Source organism: Elephantulus edwardii, unplaced genomic scaffold (genome assembly GCF_000299155.1).
Source record: "Elephantulus edwardii isolate Elephantulus edwardi_28Jun2011 unplaced genomic scaffold, EleEdw1.0 scaffold00038, whole genome shotgun sequence".
Classification (NCBI taxonomy): domain Eukaryota; kingdom Metazoa; phylum Chordata; class Mammalia; order Macroscelidea; family Macroscelididae; genus Elephantulus; species Elephantulus edwardii.
Window position 1 is genome coordinate 13,025,324 of NW_006399788.1, and position 20,480 is coordinate 13,045,803.

The 20,480-nt window shown below is 35.7% G+C and overlaps 1 protein-coding gene across 2 annotated transcripts in view; it reads left to right on the forward strand.

Moving 5' to 3' along the window:
• Positions 1-20,480, forward strand: part of PPP2R2A (protein phosphatase 2, regulatory subunit B, alpha) — an 83,184-nt gene that overhangs the window by 48,077 nt on the left and 14,627 nt on the right. For both annotated transcript variants that reach the window (XM_006884852.1, XM_006884851.1), the window contains exons 3-4: positions 6,248-6,345; positions 19,967-20,132. In XM_006884852.1, the coding sequence (XP_006884914.1) occupies positions 6,248-6,345; positions 19,967-20,132 (264 nt within the window). The remainder of the gene's footprint in view (positions 1-6,247; positions 6,346-19,966; positions 20,133-20,480) is intronic.

Consider the following 20,480-nt stretch of genomic DNA (forward strand, 5'->3'; position numbering starts at 1 on the left):
GGAGGGACAGCGCAGGAGGGGAAGGCCCTCTATGAGGTGGATTGATTCAGTGACTGGAATAGTCGGGATGGGAGTGTCAGAGACAGTGCGATTGGCACAGGACAGAGCAGAGTTTAGGGCTGTTGTAACATGGGGTCGCTATGAGTCGCACAAGTGACTCGACGGCACATAACAGCAACAACATACAAATAAGGAATAGACTTTCACTTCTCAAATATTGCTCTATCAAATGTTCAGTTCATACAGACCACATTAATGAGGCCACATGTGTGCCTACCCCTCCTCCCTCAGATTCCTCTGAGGGCTTCAGCCAAGTGGAACTGCCTGTTTCTGATGTTTGCTTTTGTTTTTCTGCAAAATAAATAGTAATTAACAAACAACATGATTTTCAAGAAAAATTTTAAGTTGCGGAAACTTACTTTCTAGGATTTCCAGGTTTTTTTCTTCTGATGAAAGTTTAAAGCAGTTTGATTGTTAGGGTTTAAACCTTTTCTTTCCCCCTACTGTTGTGGAACTGTTAGCCTCTTGATATTTAGCCCAGTTACTTTTATGATTTCTTCGCAGACATCAAGTGAGTTTCTAAAGTTGTGTTACATCCTGCATGACATCTGTATTTTGGTTTTGGAAAACAAAAATATTGAAATATATGGATACATAGATATAGACACATACATACATACATACATGCATACATACATACATACTTCAATATATGATGAGTCTACTCCTTAAAGATTTACAGCTGTGTGAAAGATGTAACCCGTAGAGTGCTGTTGCACTTTTGACCAGAAGGCTTTGTGTCTCCAGTGGTTTATCTACCTGCTGTTTCATGGGAGAAAGATGAACAGTCTCCTCCCATTAAGATAATACAGGTTGTTTTTATTGTTTGTTTAAAAAAAAACAAACCCAAAACCACCAACCTACTGAAGAATTGCTATAAGTCTGTACAGGAAGTTTGGTTTAAAAATGCTTTGAGGACTTCTACTGTGTCCTATAGGATCTCTGAGTGGAAATATGCTTACATGGCAGTGGTTTGGGTTTGTTTTCTGTGGTTATTTTATTTGGTTTTGTTTGGCAAAAGCAAAGCATTGATTGAATTGTGTGTTGGGAATATAATAGTGAAAAGAAGGACTAGCAAGGACAAAGACAGTACATCTAGAAGTATGATGTTAGAGAAAATGAATCTTCATGGCATAATAAATAGAAAGCTAATGGTTCAAACTTCATAGGGAAGTTTTCCTTTTTCTTATAGTAGCATCTCTGAGCCTCAGTCAACTTAGTCACAGTGGATTTAGTTGGATTTGGAGATTGTAAGATGGCGAGGGAGGGCACAATGGTGACCTAATAGGTAGAAGTTGCACTGCAACAAAGGCAAACAGTTCAAATCTACCAGCAGCTCCAACTGGGAAAAATGGGTAAACTCCCCCGTTGGAATTTACAGCCTCTGAAATCCACTGGAGACTTAACTGTGAATCAGTTCTGAGAGGTTCTTTTGAAGATGCAGAGGTGGAAAAAAAAACTGATCTCCATAGTATATAGCTTTTAAACTGAATCATCTTACTCTTGTTGCCAAATAGACACAGTTGTAAAGGAGAAGGTTCCAGCATTCCTGCCTCAAATAGGTACATTTTAAAGGTTTAAAAAACTTGATGGTTTAGGAAAAGGAGTACCTCCAGATCACAGCCCTTAACAAGGTATGAGAGGTGTTATACATAAATACATGTGTTACCATCATCAGAAAAGGAAACATGCGTTTGTTTGTATTCTCCAAACAAATGTTTTGGCTGAGGTACATAGTTATAAAAGTTACTCCACCACTGCCCCCCCAAAAAAGATCTGTGAATTTAAATGTTTACTTTGACATACTTTAAGAAAAATGGGTTACAAATACTTGTGCTTTCATTATACAGTTTTCTTAAACATCTAATCTTTTGAGCCACAATTAAATATTGAGAAGACTAGATTTTCTGTTTTACTAATTTGATTTTAAATTTTAGAATTAACTTTGATTACATTCAGTCTGACATTTTAAATAATGTATTTTCTTATTTATAATTGACCCTTGTTAAAGTGAAGAAAACATTTCTGTAAATTGCTTTAGACCTTTATGAATGGCATTGTAGTGAGTTACTTTCAGTTGACAAAAGTAGCAGAAATGATAAAGCCACATTATGTTGACACTTTCATATTCTAAAAAGGGACAAGTTTTTATTTTTGATTTACGTTTTCTCTCACTTGCACGATCTCTCCTCCCTACTCAAACTTCACCCTTGCCCCCCATTTAAAGGAAGGTGAAAATCATGGTACCTTTCCACATGCATACCTTATCACGGTATTCTTGAATTTTCTTTTTTTTATTATTATTAAATTTTATTAGTTTTAATGAACATTTACAGGGATTTTGGGTTTTCATTCCTTCATTGCTACACCATTCCTCTCTACCCTCCTCCCCAGTTCGTTCTTCTTCCCCCGCCATCCGAATATCTGTTTTAATTGTCCAATTGCCACAGTGCTTGTCAAAGTCAGTTCTGATTAATCTCCTTTGTCAGTGTGTCCTTTGCCATTCCCTATCACTCCTCCCTGAGAGAGACTTCACCCTGATTCATAAGGAAAAGGGGATGGCGTATTCTCTTAGCTACTTCCTGCTGAAAAGGGACGCTGTGGGTTTCAGGGTGAAGATCTTCTCTCACTACTCTAAAGGGCCCCTTTGGCAGTAGGGCTTAAGAAGTTGAAGTAGTAGAACAGATGGTCTTCTTCTATTCCTGATACATATTACAGTAAAAGTATCTTTCTCTGCCTTCCTGCTTGTCACTTCCAAGGCTTTATCCTTCCCTAATCACACGTGCAGCAACCACATTGTAACTAACTAAGCAGGTGAGTCAGTAATTATCTTTGTTTCAAAGATAGTTGGGTTACATTGTTTACAACTTTTTAAATCAGATTTCTAAAAATAAGATAGAAGTGGACTCTTCTTCCTCCCAAATCCAGAATATCGTCAATGCTTTTTACTATAATCATGTGCTGCCTTAATTACCTCTAGATTTTCTGGTTAAAGACGACTTTTTCACTTAAGATCAAAGTGTCCATCCTTGTGTATATATCTCCCCCCCACCCACCCCATCCCCCCAATAGCTCATCCTGCACCACACATACCTGGCCATCCATTTCCCTTTCAGTAAAGAGTCTTATCTAGTAAGGCCTGGCCAGATCTTCACATATTATGATCATTGACATAACCCTTGTGAAATTTTAGCTGTAACAACCAGCTCCTTAACAGAAATTGAGTTTAACTTAAATGATTGCAACAGTTTTGATCTGGGGAAAGATGAAGTAATTTAACGAAAGCATTCTGCCTATTGTTCTGTTGCATATACAGGAGAATAAATCTGCTTTGATCAGATGTGAGCATGTTGCTATGCTATTGTTCTAGAGTATCAGGGTTCATATTTTTAGTTATATATGACTTCATACTCAGATTAACTAATCATATTGTCATCCAGAGATCCAGCATACTGCCAGTGTTGTAGGGGAAAATTGGACGAACTGGACTTAAAGAACTTAACATACTCAAAATTATATATAACTGAAGGATTTTAAATGGAAAAATATTTTAAATATATGTATGGGTTTTGCTTTATTTGCTTATTTTATGACATGCCTTCAAATAAAATATCTTTATGTCCTGTCTGATATTATTTATTCCCTCCACCTGTAATCTAATATTTGCTTTAAGTACAAAGACATTTTAGGTCTTTACACCTTTATTATATTCCTTTCATAGCTCAGAATACATTTGACTCTACTGAGTAGTCCAATAGATTCAGTTTTACATTGTATTACAGATGCATGCAATTTATCTTTGCAATTTATGCATTAAATTCCTCCTTTCTTGTTACTAACCAGTCAGGGTTAAAGTTCTTAAACCTAGAGATGGGGTTCCACTGTCCATAAATTTTGAAATCATATAAAATTTCATGTACATTATGTGCAATCTCTTGGTAAAGGACCTCATTTTAAGTAGATTCGGAAAGTTCAGAAAAGCTAACAGTCTTGGGATAATGGAAAAATCAAAGAAGGTGTCTGAAATGCTTTCTTGGCTGCTTGACTATCAAGAAAATGATAAAACACAGTGCTTGCAGATCATTGTTACTACAACTAAGAATAGTTTCTAGGAAGTGACACATTGGTCAGTTGTGTATGTTAAAATTTAAGATTATATATATTCAGAAAACCCATTCCTGTTGAGTTGTTCCCAAGGCCATGTATCTTTTTATTTGCAATTTCTTTTTTATTGTGATTTTAATGAATGTTTACAGAAAACTTAGATTTCCATTCATTCATTGTTGCACATTTTCCTTCCCCCCCACCCCCAGTTTGCTTTTTTTCTCTTTAAAAAAATACATTCATTGTTGCACAATTTCTTCTCTCCCCCCCCACCCCAGTCCTCTTTGCTGTGCATCTCATTCTGGACTGTTATGGCTATGTATCACTTTTTAATTGAGATTTTAATAAACGTTTATAGAGAACTTGGATTTCTGTTCATTCGTTGTTGTACATTTTCTCCCTGCCCACCCCCACCAGTTTGCTTTTCTCTTTGAAAAAAAATTCTTGTGTTGTACAGTCTTCGTCCCCCAGTCCACTTTACTGGGCAGCTCTGTATCTTAACAGAGGGAGAGTGCTCCTGCTTTCTCTCTTCGAGTGGTGGATTTTGATTGCTGACCCTTAGCAGCCCACCCCTTATCTTGTTGTACCCTCAGAGTTCCTAAGGTATTTAACCCACTGCTGTTGATTCAAGTCCAACTCAGTAGTAACCCTCTCTTCCATCAGGTTTCTGAGGCTGAAATCTTGAATAAATTCTCCAATATGACTGGTAGATTTGAGCTGCCAACCTTTTGGTTAGCAGCCTGACACATTAGACACTGTACTATTATAGATTCTTTAAGATTACGCTGTTACCTGCTAACTATACATGTACACTAGCAGCTCAAGGGGAAAGATGTGGCAGGCTGTTTCTGTGACGATAAAGAGAAATCATAGAAACCCTATGGGCCATTTCTACTCTGTCCTTTAGTGTGGTTATGAATTAAAATCAGCTTCAGCAGTAATGGGTTTACTATCCAAAACTACATTCTTCATAATGAACTATTGTAGCCTAGAAGATTATTCTTAGGGAAAAACAAAACACCCTACTTGTGTAGTAGTGGGGTGGTGGATTGTTGTGGGTTTGTTTGATTTTTGGTGTTTGTTTGTTTGTTTGTTTAAATTCTTATGTTTCCAAATTCACCTAATGCTTCATTGGGGAAAACTTACTCTAGTACTTGTGTAGTTGCTTCATCTTAATGCTCGTTTCTGTAACTTTGGCTCCCCATCCCCCCTTTCAGGAAATATCTTTAGTGGCGGGGTGGAGGGGGGAATTAAAACTATTTTACCTGAGGTTGATGGTGATATTAATACCAACTTTAGATGTACCATAATTGATTTTAGTATATGTGAGAGCCACAAGAAGGGCTGTGCACAACCCACAGTGTTTCTGGCTTACATGTGTTTATTTACAAGTATTCCTCTTAGTAATATTTGGCTTAACTTTTTATGAATCCTTGCTTAAGGTTTGTATACATAAATTTATGAAAAGTGTATAACAGAATTAGCAAGATAATTACTAAATGTTTAATGACACCGTCACAGCATGTTTCACAAATTTTTTATTTCTTTCTATTTACAAGTTTGTCTTTAAGTGCCATAGAACTGGAACTAACTCACCCCCTCCAGTGGGTTTGCAGAGGGTCCAGATTGCACGGGAACTTGTTGTTATGATACGCTGTTTAATAAGACATGAATCATATATGACCCCTCCACTGAGGTTTTCAGAGGCTGCAAATCACAGGAGGAAATTGTCTTTTTCCCACAAAATAGCTGGTGGATTCAAACTGCTTGTCTTCGGGGTTGGCAGTGCATCCCTTTACCATTGAGCCACCAGAGCTTCATTTCACAAATTTAGTAAGATATTTATAGACTACTAGTGTAATTTTATTGCTTTCCTATTTGTGAAAATAATTTCATTTGGCTTCTTCTAGAAAGAATGCTTTTAGGTGGGTCAGAATATTTATGACATTAACTCCAGGTTCACTTTATTTCTAATACCAAATTGTTATACAAACTTGGAAAGACATGCTATATTCTGCAACTACAGTTCAGTTGGGGGAAGAAAAACTAATGTATTTTTTTTCCCCCCCTTTTAATCATACAGCAGATATAATCTCTACAGTAGAATTTAATCATTCTGGAGAATTACTAGCAACAGGAGATAAAGGTGGTAGAGTTGTCATCTTTCAACAGGAGCAGGAGGTAAGAGTTTAATATCTGAATTTCAGCTTGACCTGGAAACTGTATATTGTAAGACTCTGGTGAATTTCACTCCAGAGGATAGTGACATTTTAAAAAGTGTTTGTTTATTAACCAGATTATCCAATATAGAGCTAGCTTTGATTCTCTTAGCCCTGTGTTACGTGTTTATGTGTGCACCTGTGTGTATGTTTTGTTTTAATTTAAAAGTACAAAATATTGATTGTAAAAATATTTGGGTAGGGAATGAGTGGGAAGTAGTGGAATAATTAAACATTTTAATGTGGTTTTTAAGGCCTTGATCCTCCATTTAAATCTGTTTTTAAATCGTTTAACACAATTGCTTTGACTTCTCAGTGCTTTAGTTTACTTTGTATGCTTGAGGATTGGAGGCTAGTTTAAAGACAAAGCTCAATTATTATATATTAGTTTATGCTAATACTGTCCTTGTAGTTTAAAATGAAACATTTAAATGATGGTTTCATAATAATGAATTTTAGTCTTAAAATTTATTTGAAAATTGTTTCTTTTCTTAAAGGAATTTCTCATTCAAGAATTTGTAACTAAAATTATTTTTGTTTTGTGTTGTTTTGGGCATTATTTAAAATACTTCTATATCTGAATAATATTTCTCCCTGAATTTTTTCCCCCTAAACAATGTCTGTCACATTGAATTTTCCTTTATTCATTCTCTTCCTCTATAGATCTCAGATCTTTAAAAATTATCCCCTGCTTTTTGAAAGTTTGCTTTTCGCCACTTTTCTGTTAATGAAAGATCCACATTTTACTGCCTATTTCTACTAACTGAAAGAAATCCGAAGAGGATTTTCACTTTGGTGGGGGTGGAGGGCAAGTCTAAAAGTTAAATTAGCATTCAACATTCAAGAGGTAACACCACCCTGAGTGACAAAAGTGACAAACATCAGCAAGCTTCTTTCCCTGGAATGAACTGCATTAAGCCACTGTAGCTTGAACTATGTCTGCGAACACTATGTTTAGTGTTACCTTAGATTTTATGTGTTGTTTGGTAGATTATTTTTGGGATCTGGGAACACTAAAAACATTTTCCCTTTACAGAGTAATAGTAATTGCATCTTCACTTTACATCATTTTACATTTACAAAAGATTTCCAAAGGAGGGGGAACTTGTAGCTATTTTTAAACTTTCTGCCCCTTTCTATCTATAATGTATGTAAAAAGAATTAAAAATTTGGATAAACTTCAGAATTTACAAAAAGTTGTCTAAATCATGACAGGTTTTTTTTAAAGATAGGTTTTAAAGGCTTGTGAAATTCCTTAAATAAGCAAAAGAATCTAGTAATAATACTACTACTTTGCACTTCTATAGCGCCTTTGACCTGAGGATCTCAAAGTGCTTTAGAAACACTAATGAATTAATCCTCACAGCACCTCAGTGAGGTAGGTAATTTAATTTTAAAAGAAATGATTAATAGTGTCTGATTAGAAGATGGACAAACACTAAATATGTCTCCTTTTTTAAACTTATTCTATTTTTTTGCTTGGGATAAATTATTAAAATAAGACTGAAGCTTTTCTTGTCAAAGAATCTTCTTGTGGGAACGGGGCCATGTGCTAATTCCGTTTTCTGTTTTTGTTTTCTGTCAACAAAAACTTGACCTTAAATATTAGAAAGTACTTACAGATCTTTATACTTTCCCTTTTTTAACAAGTAAGTCATGACAGAAAGAGTTCATTTGATTTCTTAGTGTCAGAACTATCAACTGGAACTCCTCACGTGTGTTCTTCAATGTTATTTGCTTGCTATCCCACCAAAACAAAGATTTTGTTGTTGCTAGTCACAGAGTAGATCTTGATTTTCCCATGCGTGTCTCTGCTCTTGAAATTGTCTTTTAAATTAAAAGTTGGTAGCTACTCTACACTTCTGTTTTTAAGAAATATGTTTAGAGCAGAATTTGAAATTAATTGTGCTTATTAAGCAATCTAAGGAGCTTTTGTGTCTTTGTGGTAAAGAGTTAAATTGCCAACTCAAAGGTATGAATTTTTAATCCACCTGCTGATCTGCAGGAGAAAGATGAGCAGGCTCCCCCTCTGTGATTTACTGCCTCTGAAAATGCACTGCAGAGTCCGCTGACTCAAAGATATGTAAAAGCACAAAGCATTCTCATTTGTTCCAGCTCTTGTTTATGTTAAGGATTTTAGAGGATCAGCTTTATTAGTGAAGACTTTGTTATTTTAAAGTAATAACTTTTAGTTACAAGCTACATTGATAATATTTTGCTTGAGAATGAACTAATTTTCACTTTGTTGGAAAAAATGGCTGAGTTTACAGAACTTGAGAAAATGTTCACTGTAACATGGGATATAGTCAAAGTAATTCTTGAGTATTTTGCTAAAGGCTATCAGTAATTGAATTGAAAAATTGCCATGTAATTAATTACTGGAATTGATTGGATATTTTACTTACATGACATTTTTTTAAATTACATTTTTTAATATAAATATTTTTAAAATAACCATTTTCTGTGATTCTTTTTTAAAAAATAAAATTCTCCTGAAGATTTTAAAGAGCAAATATTTGAAATACTGCCTCTTTTACAAAGAACTAATACAATGACTGGCATTTTGAGTAAACTCTGGAAGAAAAATATATTGTCATTCTTTTTAGCCATATTTAAAAATTAAATGAAAAGAAATTCATTGTGTAGAACCTTAGTAGCATGTCTTTGAAAATTACTCACCAGTATAAATACACTTATTTTTAAATAATAAATTAAAAATATTAATATAAGTGATTGACTTTTCTACCCTGATGTTAGATTCCAGGTAATATTAAATTTTGTGTGTTTTACCTTTATTATCCCTAGTCTTAAGCCATGCATTTTATTAGATTTCTCCAGGATCTCTGCCATTGTTTATAAATATATACCATTTCTTCACTTACCAACGACCTTGTTATCTAATATTTCTCAGGGGTGTGTTTTTGGGTTTTTTGTTTTGTTTTGATTTGGTTTTTTTTTTTTAAGCAGGAGCGGAAAATTATATAATTTGCACATTAACAAAATTCCATTTGGAAAGAGTAAACACCAGTGTTCTTAGGCAGAATTTAAAATTGTTGTGACAATTAAGTTGAGTCATGATACTCAGTGGTTTGGCAGTTACGTGATAATTTGATGGTTTTGTAAAGATGTAGCCATTCTGCATCTTGTGACTTGATATGCTTAATGCTAATTTTTGTATAATAACCTAGTCTTTGAAACCAAGTTGCTGAGTTGTTAAGTGCTACTTTACACCTAGATGTCTCTTTATTTCAGTAATTACAAGATTCAATCTTATTCATATACTATATGCCTGAAAAATCTTACAGTTTGAAAACTGGAGCAGACCGTAAAAATATTCTTCCATTATATTTTTAGAAATAAGGTTGTATTACTTAGCTTAGAAGCAAAGCTCTGGAAATAGTTTGCATGTTTTCTATAATAATAATTCCCATGTTAACTAAGGAAACCAAGGTACAAAGGGGTAAAATGATTCCCCTCTGGCTATTTACAGCTTTCACTTAGCACCCAAAAACCCACTGATGAATCTATACAGCAACTCAGTCCTGTAAAACTTTTAACTAACTGCCCATCTTTCTCTAAGCAGCTAGAGGATGAGAAATGCTAACTTTTCTGTTAGCAATATAACACTGATCTGCTGCACATGAACTTAGTTCTACCAAATGGGGAAAGTATTTGATTCTCAGTGTATCTGCCCCCAACCAATTTCCTAATTAATTCCTTTGTATATGTCATTTCTCTAAAAATTTACAGAGCAGAATTGATTTTCTGTGCAATCATATGTGCCCATAGGATTTTTTTTACATTAATTCCAGTACCCACAATGTAATTATATACTTTTACTACCCTACTTCTGTTTTACACCTTCCTGCATGTTGGACCTTGCACATGGACAAATGCTGCTGTTTTGACCTTAAATGAACCCTTAGAAGTGAGTGTCTCGCCAGTGTGGACCACCTTATAGACATATATATTGTTTGAGCCATGGTTAGAGGCTGTAATCTTGGAGGTCCCACCAGTCTCTTTATCAGGCCAGTAAACCTGGTCTTATATTTTTTGAGGTTTATTCCACATTTCCATCTACTCTATTGATCTTGCACTCCTATCCCTCTTTTTTTTTCCCAAGTGGTTGATGGTGGTAGCTGGACATCATCAGTTTCTTCTGTTGTCGGGGTTCAGTCTTTTTTTAATACCGGCTATTATTAACAAAGGGAACTCTCTCTGGTGGTCTAGTGAGTAAGGAGTTGCATCGACAGTCCAAAAACAAGATAGTATGAATCCACTGGCTGTTCTTAAAGAGAAAGATGGACAGTCCCTTCCTGTGCAGTTTATACCCTCTGAAAGTTCACTGGAGGGTCAGCTGAGTTGGTTCTGACTTGATGGCAATGAACAATATTAACAATAGGTACTGTGTCTGATAGACATTCAAGAGGGAAAAATTGGATAGAATTTGGATGGAAAGTTGAAAGATTGGGGTTCTAATACTTGTTTGAGCTCTGATGGTCTTGTACTCCTAACTGAAAGGCTACATCCATGGCAATTTTAATTTACCACCAGCTCCTCAGGAGAAAGATGAGCAGTCTCCTCCTTTGTGATTTATAACCTTGATTATGTCTAGACATCTCTTATTTAGTCATCTCATTTTAAGATAGCTATCCTTGAAGACCCTGTCTCTTATTCAAATCCACCAGCTACTCCTCAAGAGAAAGACAGTCTCCTTTTCTCTGATTTACAGCCTCTGAAAGCCCACTGGAGGGTCAGCTATGAGTCAGTTCTGACTCGACAGCACAAAACATCGTCCTTGAAGATAGAATGAGAGAAACTGGACTGTATGGAGAGAAAAGTGGTATCATATTTGATACCAAATGGACTCATTCAGAATTTGGGAAATATAGATGATATAATCTTGCTTGCAGAAAGCAAAGATGACTTCAAGCACTTTCTAATGAAGAAAAATGTCTCAGCATCAAGAAGACAGACATCCTAACATCTGGACCAATAAGCAACATCATAATAAACAGAAAAGATTAACATTATCAAAGATTTAATTTTATTTGGATCCTATGCTGTGGGCTGCCAAAAGAACAAATCTGTCTTTGAAGATGTGCAGCCAGTGTGCTCCTTAGACACAAGGGTGATGAGACTCTTTCATACTTTAGTCATGCTGTTAGAAGAGGCCAGTCCTCGAAGGACATCAAGCTTTGAAAGGTAAGAATCAGAGAAGAGGAAGATCCTCGGTGAGTTAGATTGACACAATGACTGCAACAGTAGGCTTAAGCACAGCAGAGATTGTCGGGCTCAGTGCAGTGTTAGACAGAGGTTCCATCTGTTTTACATTGAATTGCTGTGAACCAGAGTCAACAACAGCTCATGGAAGCTGCAGTCAAAAAATCAGATAACTGCATTGGGCAGATCTGCTGTAAAAGACTTCTTTAAAGTGCTAAAAAGCAAGGAGGATGTCTCCTGGATGACTAAATTAAGCCTCACTCATATTTCCAGCCTCCTGATACACTTAGAAAAGCCAGATAATGAATGAGGAAAAGTGAAGAGTTGATGGCTTTGAATTATGATGTTGATAAAGAATGTGTGATTTGATTTTAATTAATTCTGTGGTAATGCTGGGTTTTAGGTAGATTTTTAGAATTTCTTCTGAAGTGATGAGAGAAATAAAATAGGTTAATGATTTAAAAAATTTACATTTTAGTGTTACCTTCTTTAACAACATAATTCAGGAGGCTGGAAATAAGACTTAGGTGAAACTTAATTTAGTCATCCAATAATTAACAATTTATAGTGATAAAAGTTTTTTGTCTTAGTCTGTTGTCTGCTGCTTTACATTGATTTGCAGCAGTCAAAAATTGTGAAGGGCATTAGTACTTGATATTGTTGTGTACCATTAACACGTTGCCGCACATTTTTTAAATTGACAGTGTGCTTAGAAACACATTTGCTGTCATTTGTGGCAACGTGTTAAGTCAGAACCAGCTCATCACTGACCCTCCAGCAGATTTTCAGAAGCAATTTCGCAGAGGAGGAGAGTGCCTCCCTTCTTCTCTCCAGGGAGCTGGGAGGATTCAAAGCTGATAGGTTCAAAGTACATGCCTTTGGGATTTCAGTGCAGCTTCTTAGCACCAGCCCACCAGAGCTCCCTGCCTTTAGTGTCAACCAAACTTTGTCGCCTCCATTTATTTTCTAGTTTTGATTTCTTAACTCTTCTTTCACCTTCTTCACTCTAATCCCAGACGTCTGTGTAGGCAGGTGGTTCAGGCAGTGTTAAAATCTGTCTACACCAAGATTAAAAGCCATCTTTATCAGAATTCACTTCAGTAGCTTTTGTGGTTTTATTGGGGGGTGGTGTTTGTTTTAGAACTCATCGTTTCTGCCTTTAATGATTGAGTCTTGTAGAGATTTAGCAGTTTATTGGGTTCTTTCTCAGTTTATTCTTTATACCCTCTCAAGTAAATATTTGATGAGAATATAGATAGTGGGAGGTTCTGGTTGTTGAAGAGGCTTTGACTTAAGTCCTTGTAAAGAAAAATTTCTAGGGTGTGTGTGCATGTACACACACTTATAAATTATACCACTAAAGGAAAAAACTTTAAAGCCAATTTCTATTGTCTTAGCTGCAGTTCCTGAAACATGTTGTTCTTATGTGCCATCAGGCTGCATGCTATTCATAGCGACCCTATCTATGTAGAGTAGCTCTGAACCCCATTCTATCCTGAGCCAGTCTCACTGATCTGACACACTTACCTCTGTTTCTCCAGTTACTTTGTCAGTCCATCTCATCCAGGGTCTTCCTTTCATGTCCTGTCCCTCCACCTTTCCAAGCATGATGTCCTTCTCCAAGGACTGGTCCCTCCTGGCCATGTGCCCAAAGTATGTGGGACAGAGCTTCAAAATCATTTTCTCTAAGGAGAAATTTGGTTTCACTGTCTCCAGGACAGACCAGAAGAAATTAAATTAGACTCCCAGACCATTACTGATTTAGTTGCATCAATATGATCAATGACATAATATAGGTTGATTTGGTTTTGCTCCTACTTGGAGAAGAAAAGAATAATGAGTTACTATCTCTCTTCTGAATTAATTCCAAGCTATCCTGACTGTAGGATAGGATAGAATAAAATAAGATGGATTCTGCTTGAAACAGAAGGAAACCAGGATTTAGGATTATTTTCTTTTTTAAATATCGAAGGTAAAAGTGAACAATATTTAGGAATGTTACACATTTCAGTCTGACACCATCTTTTCTCCCACTGAGATGCTTGTAGCTCCTGTATGGTAATTTAATGGGTAAGAAATAGTGGTAACTATTCTGTATTGCATATGGCTGCTCTCAAAATACTAATTCATAGGAATCTTTGGAGGGGGCTTGTTAACACTTTTGTCAAAATTAAGCCTGGTTTCTTTTAAAAATGAAAGTCTTTATAATACTTTTGCTTCTTTCACCCATATAGTAATGACCCTTTGCCGACCCTCCAGAGGGTTTCAGAGAATGTAGTCTCATGGGAGGAGATTGCCTATCCTCCCACAGAGCCTCTGGCAGATTCATACCAAGTGCCTTCAGGATTGCAGTGAAGATTCTTACACTAGGCCACGAGAACTTCGTATTTAAAGGTCCTTTGGACCTTAGAAGTAGAAATGTCTTCTACGGGCTGTAAAAGTAGTTAACCCTAAGAACTATTTATCTACTGTAAAGTTTAAGTTTTTATTTTGTCATTTTAACAAAAGTTTACAGAAAAGTTAGATATTCATTCATTGTTGCATATTTTACTCCCTCACTTCCCCCTCCCCAGTACATCTTTCTTTTTTTAAATATTCATTTATTGTTATACAATTACTTCCCACTCTCCATTCCCCCCCAGTCCTCTTTGCAATGTGCGTCTTACTCTGGGCTGTTGTCTTCCTACCATAAACTTTAGAGGTATGCTCCTGTTATCTTTTAGATCTGCTCTGTTGGCACTAACTTCCGTCACTCAGTCATTGCCATAGAGTTTGGAACCTGCTCGTCCTTGACCCTCCATTGATTTCCCAAGCCTGTAAATTGCACAGGAGGAGATTGCCCATGTTCTTGTCTTAGAGCTAGGGAATGCTTCATATAGCTATTTAAGTTAATGGGATTAAAAACTCACCTTTTTAGCTGCAATAGCGACCTTTCTCAGTACCTTCATGGGACATAGCAAGTATATTAGATGACCATTTTCATTACTGCATTAACTTCTCATAAACAAGAATTATCCTGGAAACCAGTTACTGTACATCTCCTATTTATAACTCTTGGTTCCCTGTAATAAATTTGCATGTACATCTAGGTATAAGGATAATGAGTTGTTTTATTTCATATAAATAGACAATTGACACAACACCATTTAGTAAAAAGATTCCTATTCTTCATTGCTTAGCATGGTCAGTTTGCTTCTATCCGAGCTGTCTTTTCTATTTCTCTGGGTATTTGTTTATCCTTTGGCAGGGTCACATTTATCATAATTGCTTTGCTTAATAACTGAGTCATGGTGGTGATGATGTTAGCTGCCATTGATTTGGCCCCGAAACTCATGGTGACTCTGCACAGTAAAATCTTAATTGTTGTGTTCCATAAGATTTTCATTGGCTGCTTTTCCAGACTATTACCAGGTCCATCGTTGTCTTCTCCCCCAAATCCAGAAATTTCCCTAGGATGTTTTCAGGATCATACAAACACACAAAGCTTCACTGACCAACTAAGTGGTGGTGAGTGTAGTTGGCCAGGAAATCAAGCTCCAGTCTCAGTCCTAGAAGGCAAAGATGTACTGACTCCGTAGTCTCAATGTAGTGCCTTTATATATTTACAGGTTTTATTTGCATCTATGTTTAAAATGTTACGGATTTGCTTTGTGTTTTGTTTGTTGTTGTTTTTAATTTTTATTAAGTTTAATAAACATTTACAGATGTTTTGAATTTCCATTCATTCATTGCTGCGGATTCGCTTTGTTTTATTTTGTATATGGTGTATTTTTCAGCAAGAACTCTATTTTTAGTTGCTCTTCCTTCTGATTTCTTCAGAGTATTCCCTCCTACCAGGTTACATCCAAACTCTTTACCACACCACTGTGACCTTTTGTTTATTTTTTATGTTTTAATTTATTGAGTACCCAGATGCTTAAGGAGCACTGGTAGCTTGATACATAAAGTTCCAGGCTGCTAACTGAAAGTTTGGCAGTTTGAACACAGTAGCAGGGAGAAAAATGAGCAGCTGCCTCTCGTAAAAATCTTCAGCCTCGGAAGCCCAGTGGAGGGTTGCTTTAAATTTAGGTTCATTGACAATTGTATTGACTTTTTAAAATTTTTTTTTTTTTTTTTTTTTACTTTTTCGTTGGCTGGTTTGGTTGGTATGTTTTCAAGGGGGTGGTACCAGTACATAGAATAAAACTCCATATGTTTAAATGTATACTGATTGTAGAAAGTGTCAAAGATTTGTATGGTTAACAGAATAGATTCTCTTAAGTGAACATAAAGGTAAGTGTAGTAAGAGTTTCCCAGAAGTAGAGTAGGATAGAGATTGAGGTCAATTGATTGATATTAAGATGTTGACTTGTATGATTATAGCAAGCTTGAGAACAGAATCCCTTCTCTGTGAAACTCAGTTTTGCTCTTGAAAGCAAACTTTCAGCTGGCTGGATGAGTTCTGCCCACATTAGAGAGGTTAAAATCAATTAGTGTAGATTTTAACACATCTGAAAATAACCATCACAGTAACATCTGGGCTGCCGTGTTCATTTGAATTACTGATACTACAGGATAGCCAAATCAATACACATGCAATTGAGAGGGTGAAGCCAAGTTTCTCCTAGGAGGCAAAGATTTTTGAAGCTTCGTCTCACATACTTTGGGCATGGAAGGTGAAAAATGCTGTGTGGGAAAATTCAGAAATTATTCTTGAAATTTAATATATTGCTACTTAAATTTGTGCTGTACTAAAACCATAAAATTAAGTTTCCTTTTATTCAGAATTGCAGTATGTCCTGAGACTAATTCTGTCCTGGTGATGATGATAATAATAATGTAAACCTCACTTGTCCTTCAGTAAATATTATTAGAGAAGGATAGAGGCTAATGTGTGTGTTTGGTCTGACATCATTAATTTTTCAGACAGTTTTTCCCTTGTGTAGATTTTTTTTTCTTTTTTAAAAAACAGATCTGCTTTCATTCAGTTGAAACTGCTCACCTCGTATTTAGCTTTTGGATCTACGATAGATATTATTACACCCATGTTTTTGAGGATCCCATCTATGCGATGTTCCCTTTCTGTTTTTCAAGGTTGCTGTTTGTTTTTTATTTTTTACATATTTCTAAATCCATTGTCATACATACAAACTCAGCTTTCATAAATTAAATGATTTGTAGCTTATTCTTGACTCTTCATATTACGGACCAGAATTGAATGGACTTCAGTTTTTACTTTTTTTTCTTTAGAATTTTTTTTTTATAATTTTAATGAAAGTTTACAGAGACTTAGGGTTTCATTCATTCATTGTTGCACTTTTCTCCCTGCCCAACCCCTTCCCCCCAATTAATTCATTCTTCTTTTTGAAAAGTAGAAGAAAAATTCCTTGATTGTTATACAATCCCTCCCCCCCAAGTCCCCTCCACTGTGTAGCCTCCATTCTGGACACCTGTCATGACAGTAATACCTAATAGTGTCATGACAATAATACCTAATCATATATATCCCTTTTAAACAGTTCTCTCCCTTATCTGTTTCAATGCAGTATACATTATTTTCCCCCTCTTTCTTAGTCTTCCCTCAGCCCTGATACCAGTCTCGTTTTAAAACAGTGGCCCTATGCAATAATTGTCCTTTTGTGACTGAGATATTTCATTCAGCAGAATGTCCTCAGGGTCACCTGTTTTGTATAATATTTCATGAGTTCCCTGTTTTTCAATACAGCACAGTATTCCATTGTGTGACTATACCACAGCTTCTCTATCTATTCATTTGATGATGGGCACTTGAGTTGTTCCAGCTCTTTGCTATTATGAACAAAGCTGCAGTAAAATGGGTGTGCATATATCTGCTTGGGTGTTGGTTATGGTTTCTTTGGCGTATATTCCCAGTAGTGGAATTACTGGGTCAAATGGTATCTCTTTTTGCAACTTTTTGAGAAAGCGCCATACAGCTTTCCGTATTGGTTGCACTATTTTACACTCCCAACAACAGTGAATAAGGGTTCCAGTTTCTCCACAACCTCGCCATCATTTGATGTTTGCTGTTCTGTTAAATTTTGCTATTCTCTCTCTTTTTTTTTTATTTTGCTATTCTTACTGCAGTGAGATGATATTTCATAGTTGTTTTGATTTGCATCTCTCTTAGGGATTTTGAGCATTTCTTCATGTGCTTGTTGGCCATCTGAATGTCTTTGGTGACGTGCCTGTTATATCCTGTGCCCATTTTTCAATTGAGTTATATACTTTTATCTTGTTGTGGTGCTCAAGTATTTTATAAATTCTAGATATACCCTTGTCTGACATGTCATTACCAAATTTTTTCCCCCATTCTATGGCTTCCTGTTTTACCCCGTTGGAGAAGTTTTTGGATGTGCATTAGTTTTTACTTTTGACTAAAAATGTTTTATGTACAAAAACTACTTGATGGTCAAGATTCATTATTTTTAGATCTGTATACTTAGATAGAACCCGACAAATAGTGTTATTTAATAATTAAATTCTAAACCATTTTTTTCCCTCTATTAACAAAAAAATGTATTTCCTATTTAGTATATTTTGCATTTGTTTTGTTGAGAGCGTTTTGATAAAAAGAACCGTTTAGGTATGAAACAGGTCCAAGACACCAACCCAAAGATTGGCAGTTCACACCCTCCATGTGCTTTGATGGAAGAAAGTCTTGATGCTCTCTTTCAATAAAAAACCCTGTGGAGCAGTTCAGCACTATAACACATTATGACATCATGGATTAGAGTTGACTCCGCAACAGTGGTTTGTTTTGAGATATAGTTTTAATAGTAAATAAAATCCTATGATAATACTGAGTTTTAAGGTATATTGATAGAATTTCTTCTGAAGAGGTAGCTGTGTGTGTGAGAGAGAATGCGAGAGCAATATTTATCTCATTTGGAGTAAGAATGTGATAATGAGACCATGGTTTTGGAATTAACTTTTATCCTTTCCTTTCCCAGTGCAAGGAGTTCTGGTGGCCTAGTAGATAACAGGTTGCACTTCCAACCCAAAGTCAAGCAGTTCAAATCCAACAATTGTTACTTGGGAGAAAAATGGGCAGTTTGCTCTCATGCACTTTGCTGTTTTGTACCGTAGAGTTGGATGGAACTGACCCTCTGGCGGGTTTTCAGAGGCAGTTAATCACAGAGGAGATTGTCCATCCTTCTCTCATGGAGCATCTTTGGTATTTGCAGTTCAACTTCTGGCCATTAGGCCACCAGAGCTCCTGCCTCTCAAAATCTACTGGAGGGTCAGCTCTGACGTGGTTCTGACTCAGTGGCATGTAACATCAATAACATCTTCAGTTTAGCTTATGGTCTGTATTATGCTCTGCATTCTTACACTGCCAGACTCTTTTACCTAATATATACTACCAGAGTGTCCAGCTATATCTGTATCAGTAAATGACCAATCTAAATAATCAAGTCATTGAGAAAATCCAGAACATAAGAACAGGAGGATCATTCAGTATGATTTCTTTCTTATATGGAAATCCTTGGATTGGAGTTTGTTCCAACTTAAAGTAACCTTCTCGCACGAGTAGAACTGCTCTAAAGAGTTTGCAAGGCTGTTAACCTTACAGGACCAGGCTGTTACCATCTTTCTCGCATGGAGCAAGTCATGGTTTCCTACTATATTCTCACACTGACACTAAAAAATCTTAAGTTCATTCTAGTCTAATAAGATAAGAAAGGTAGAGAAAGAGTTTTGGGGGATGGTGCTCTATAATTCTGAATATGAACCTTGTTAATAACATAGCTCTATAACAATAAAGTATTTTAAGTCTTAATTCAGAAATAAGGTCCTACCTAGGATCAGAGGATGGGTCCGATAGTCATTTCATTTATTGGAGTTTTTTCTGTTAGATTTTTCATCAGTGAAATGTTACCTTAAAGCAGTCATTAGGAAAGGAATATATATTAAACAACAGAATTAGAATTGACCCTGAAAGTTAGCAGAGAACTGACATATGAGATAAACACAGCCATCTGGCTCGGGGCAAGTTTTTATCTAACTTTTTTTTCAGGTGAGCTCCTTTGTTACAGATACTCAGAGGTTTTTTTAATCTGTTTACTGCTATATTAATGTATCAGATAGCAAATGAATTATATAGAAATCAAATTGATTTATATTTTTTTTAGTATTTTCAAACTCATTTTGGACTTAATTAAGCTTATTGGGCTTTTCCATTTTCTTCTGTGGATTTTTTTAAAGCTTATTACTTGATGGCTGTTGAATATAAATTATGTGATTGCATACAGAACTTACCTAATTAACTAGAATTTGCAAGATCTGTTGGAATTGCTTACATACTTGTTGTTTTAAAATGTTTCTCAACAAAAGTCCAAATATTTATGTTTCTGTTTTAGAACAAAATCCAGTCTCATAGCAGAGGAGAATATAATGTTTACAGCACCTTCCAGAGCCATGAACCAGAGTTTGACTACTTGAAAAGTTTAGAAATAGAAGAAAAGATCAACAAAATTAGGTGGTTGCCCCAGAAAAATGCTGCTCAGTTTTTATTGTCTACCAATGGTAAGTATAATATTTTGTTAGACACTTTGATGTGGTACTCTGTACACATAGTCAGTTAAGGGTATTCTCTGTTTTGAAAAAGGAATATTTAAGAGTTCTTAGTGCAAGCACCTTTAGCATTATTTTTCATGCAAAATATAAACAACTTCTTGCTTTCTTTTTTAAAATATCTTTCCATTCTTTAGATTAAAGAGAGTCACAAGTTATCCAGTGGCTTACACACATTGTGCTTTTTGTTTGTTTGTTTTTTCTATACTTATATTTTATTAATTTTCATAAACATTTACCGAGATTTTGGGTTTCCATTCATTCATTGTTGCACTATTCTCTCTACCCTCCTCCCAGTTT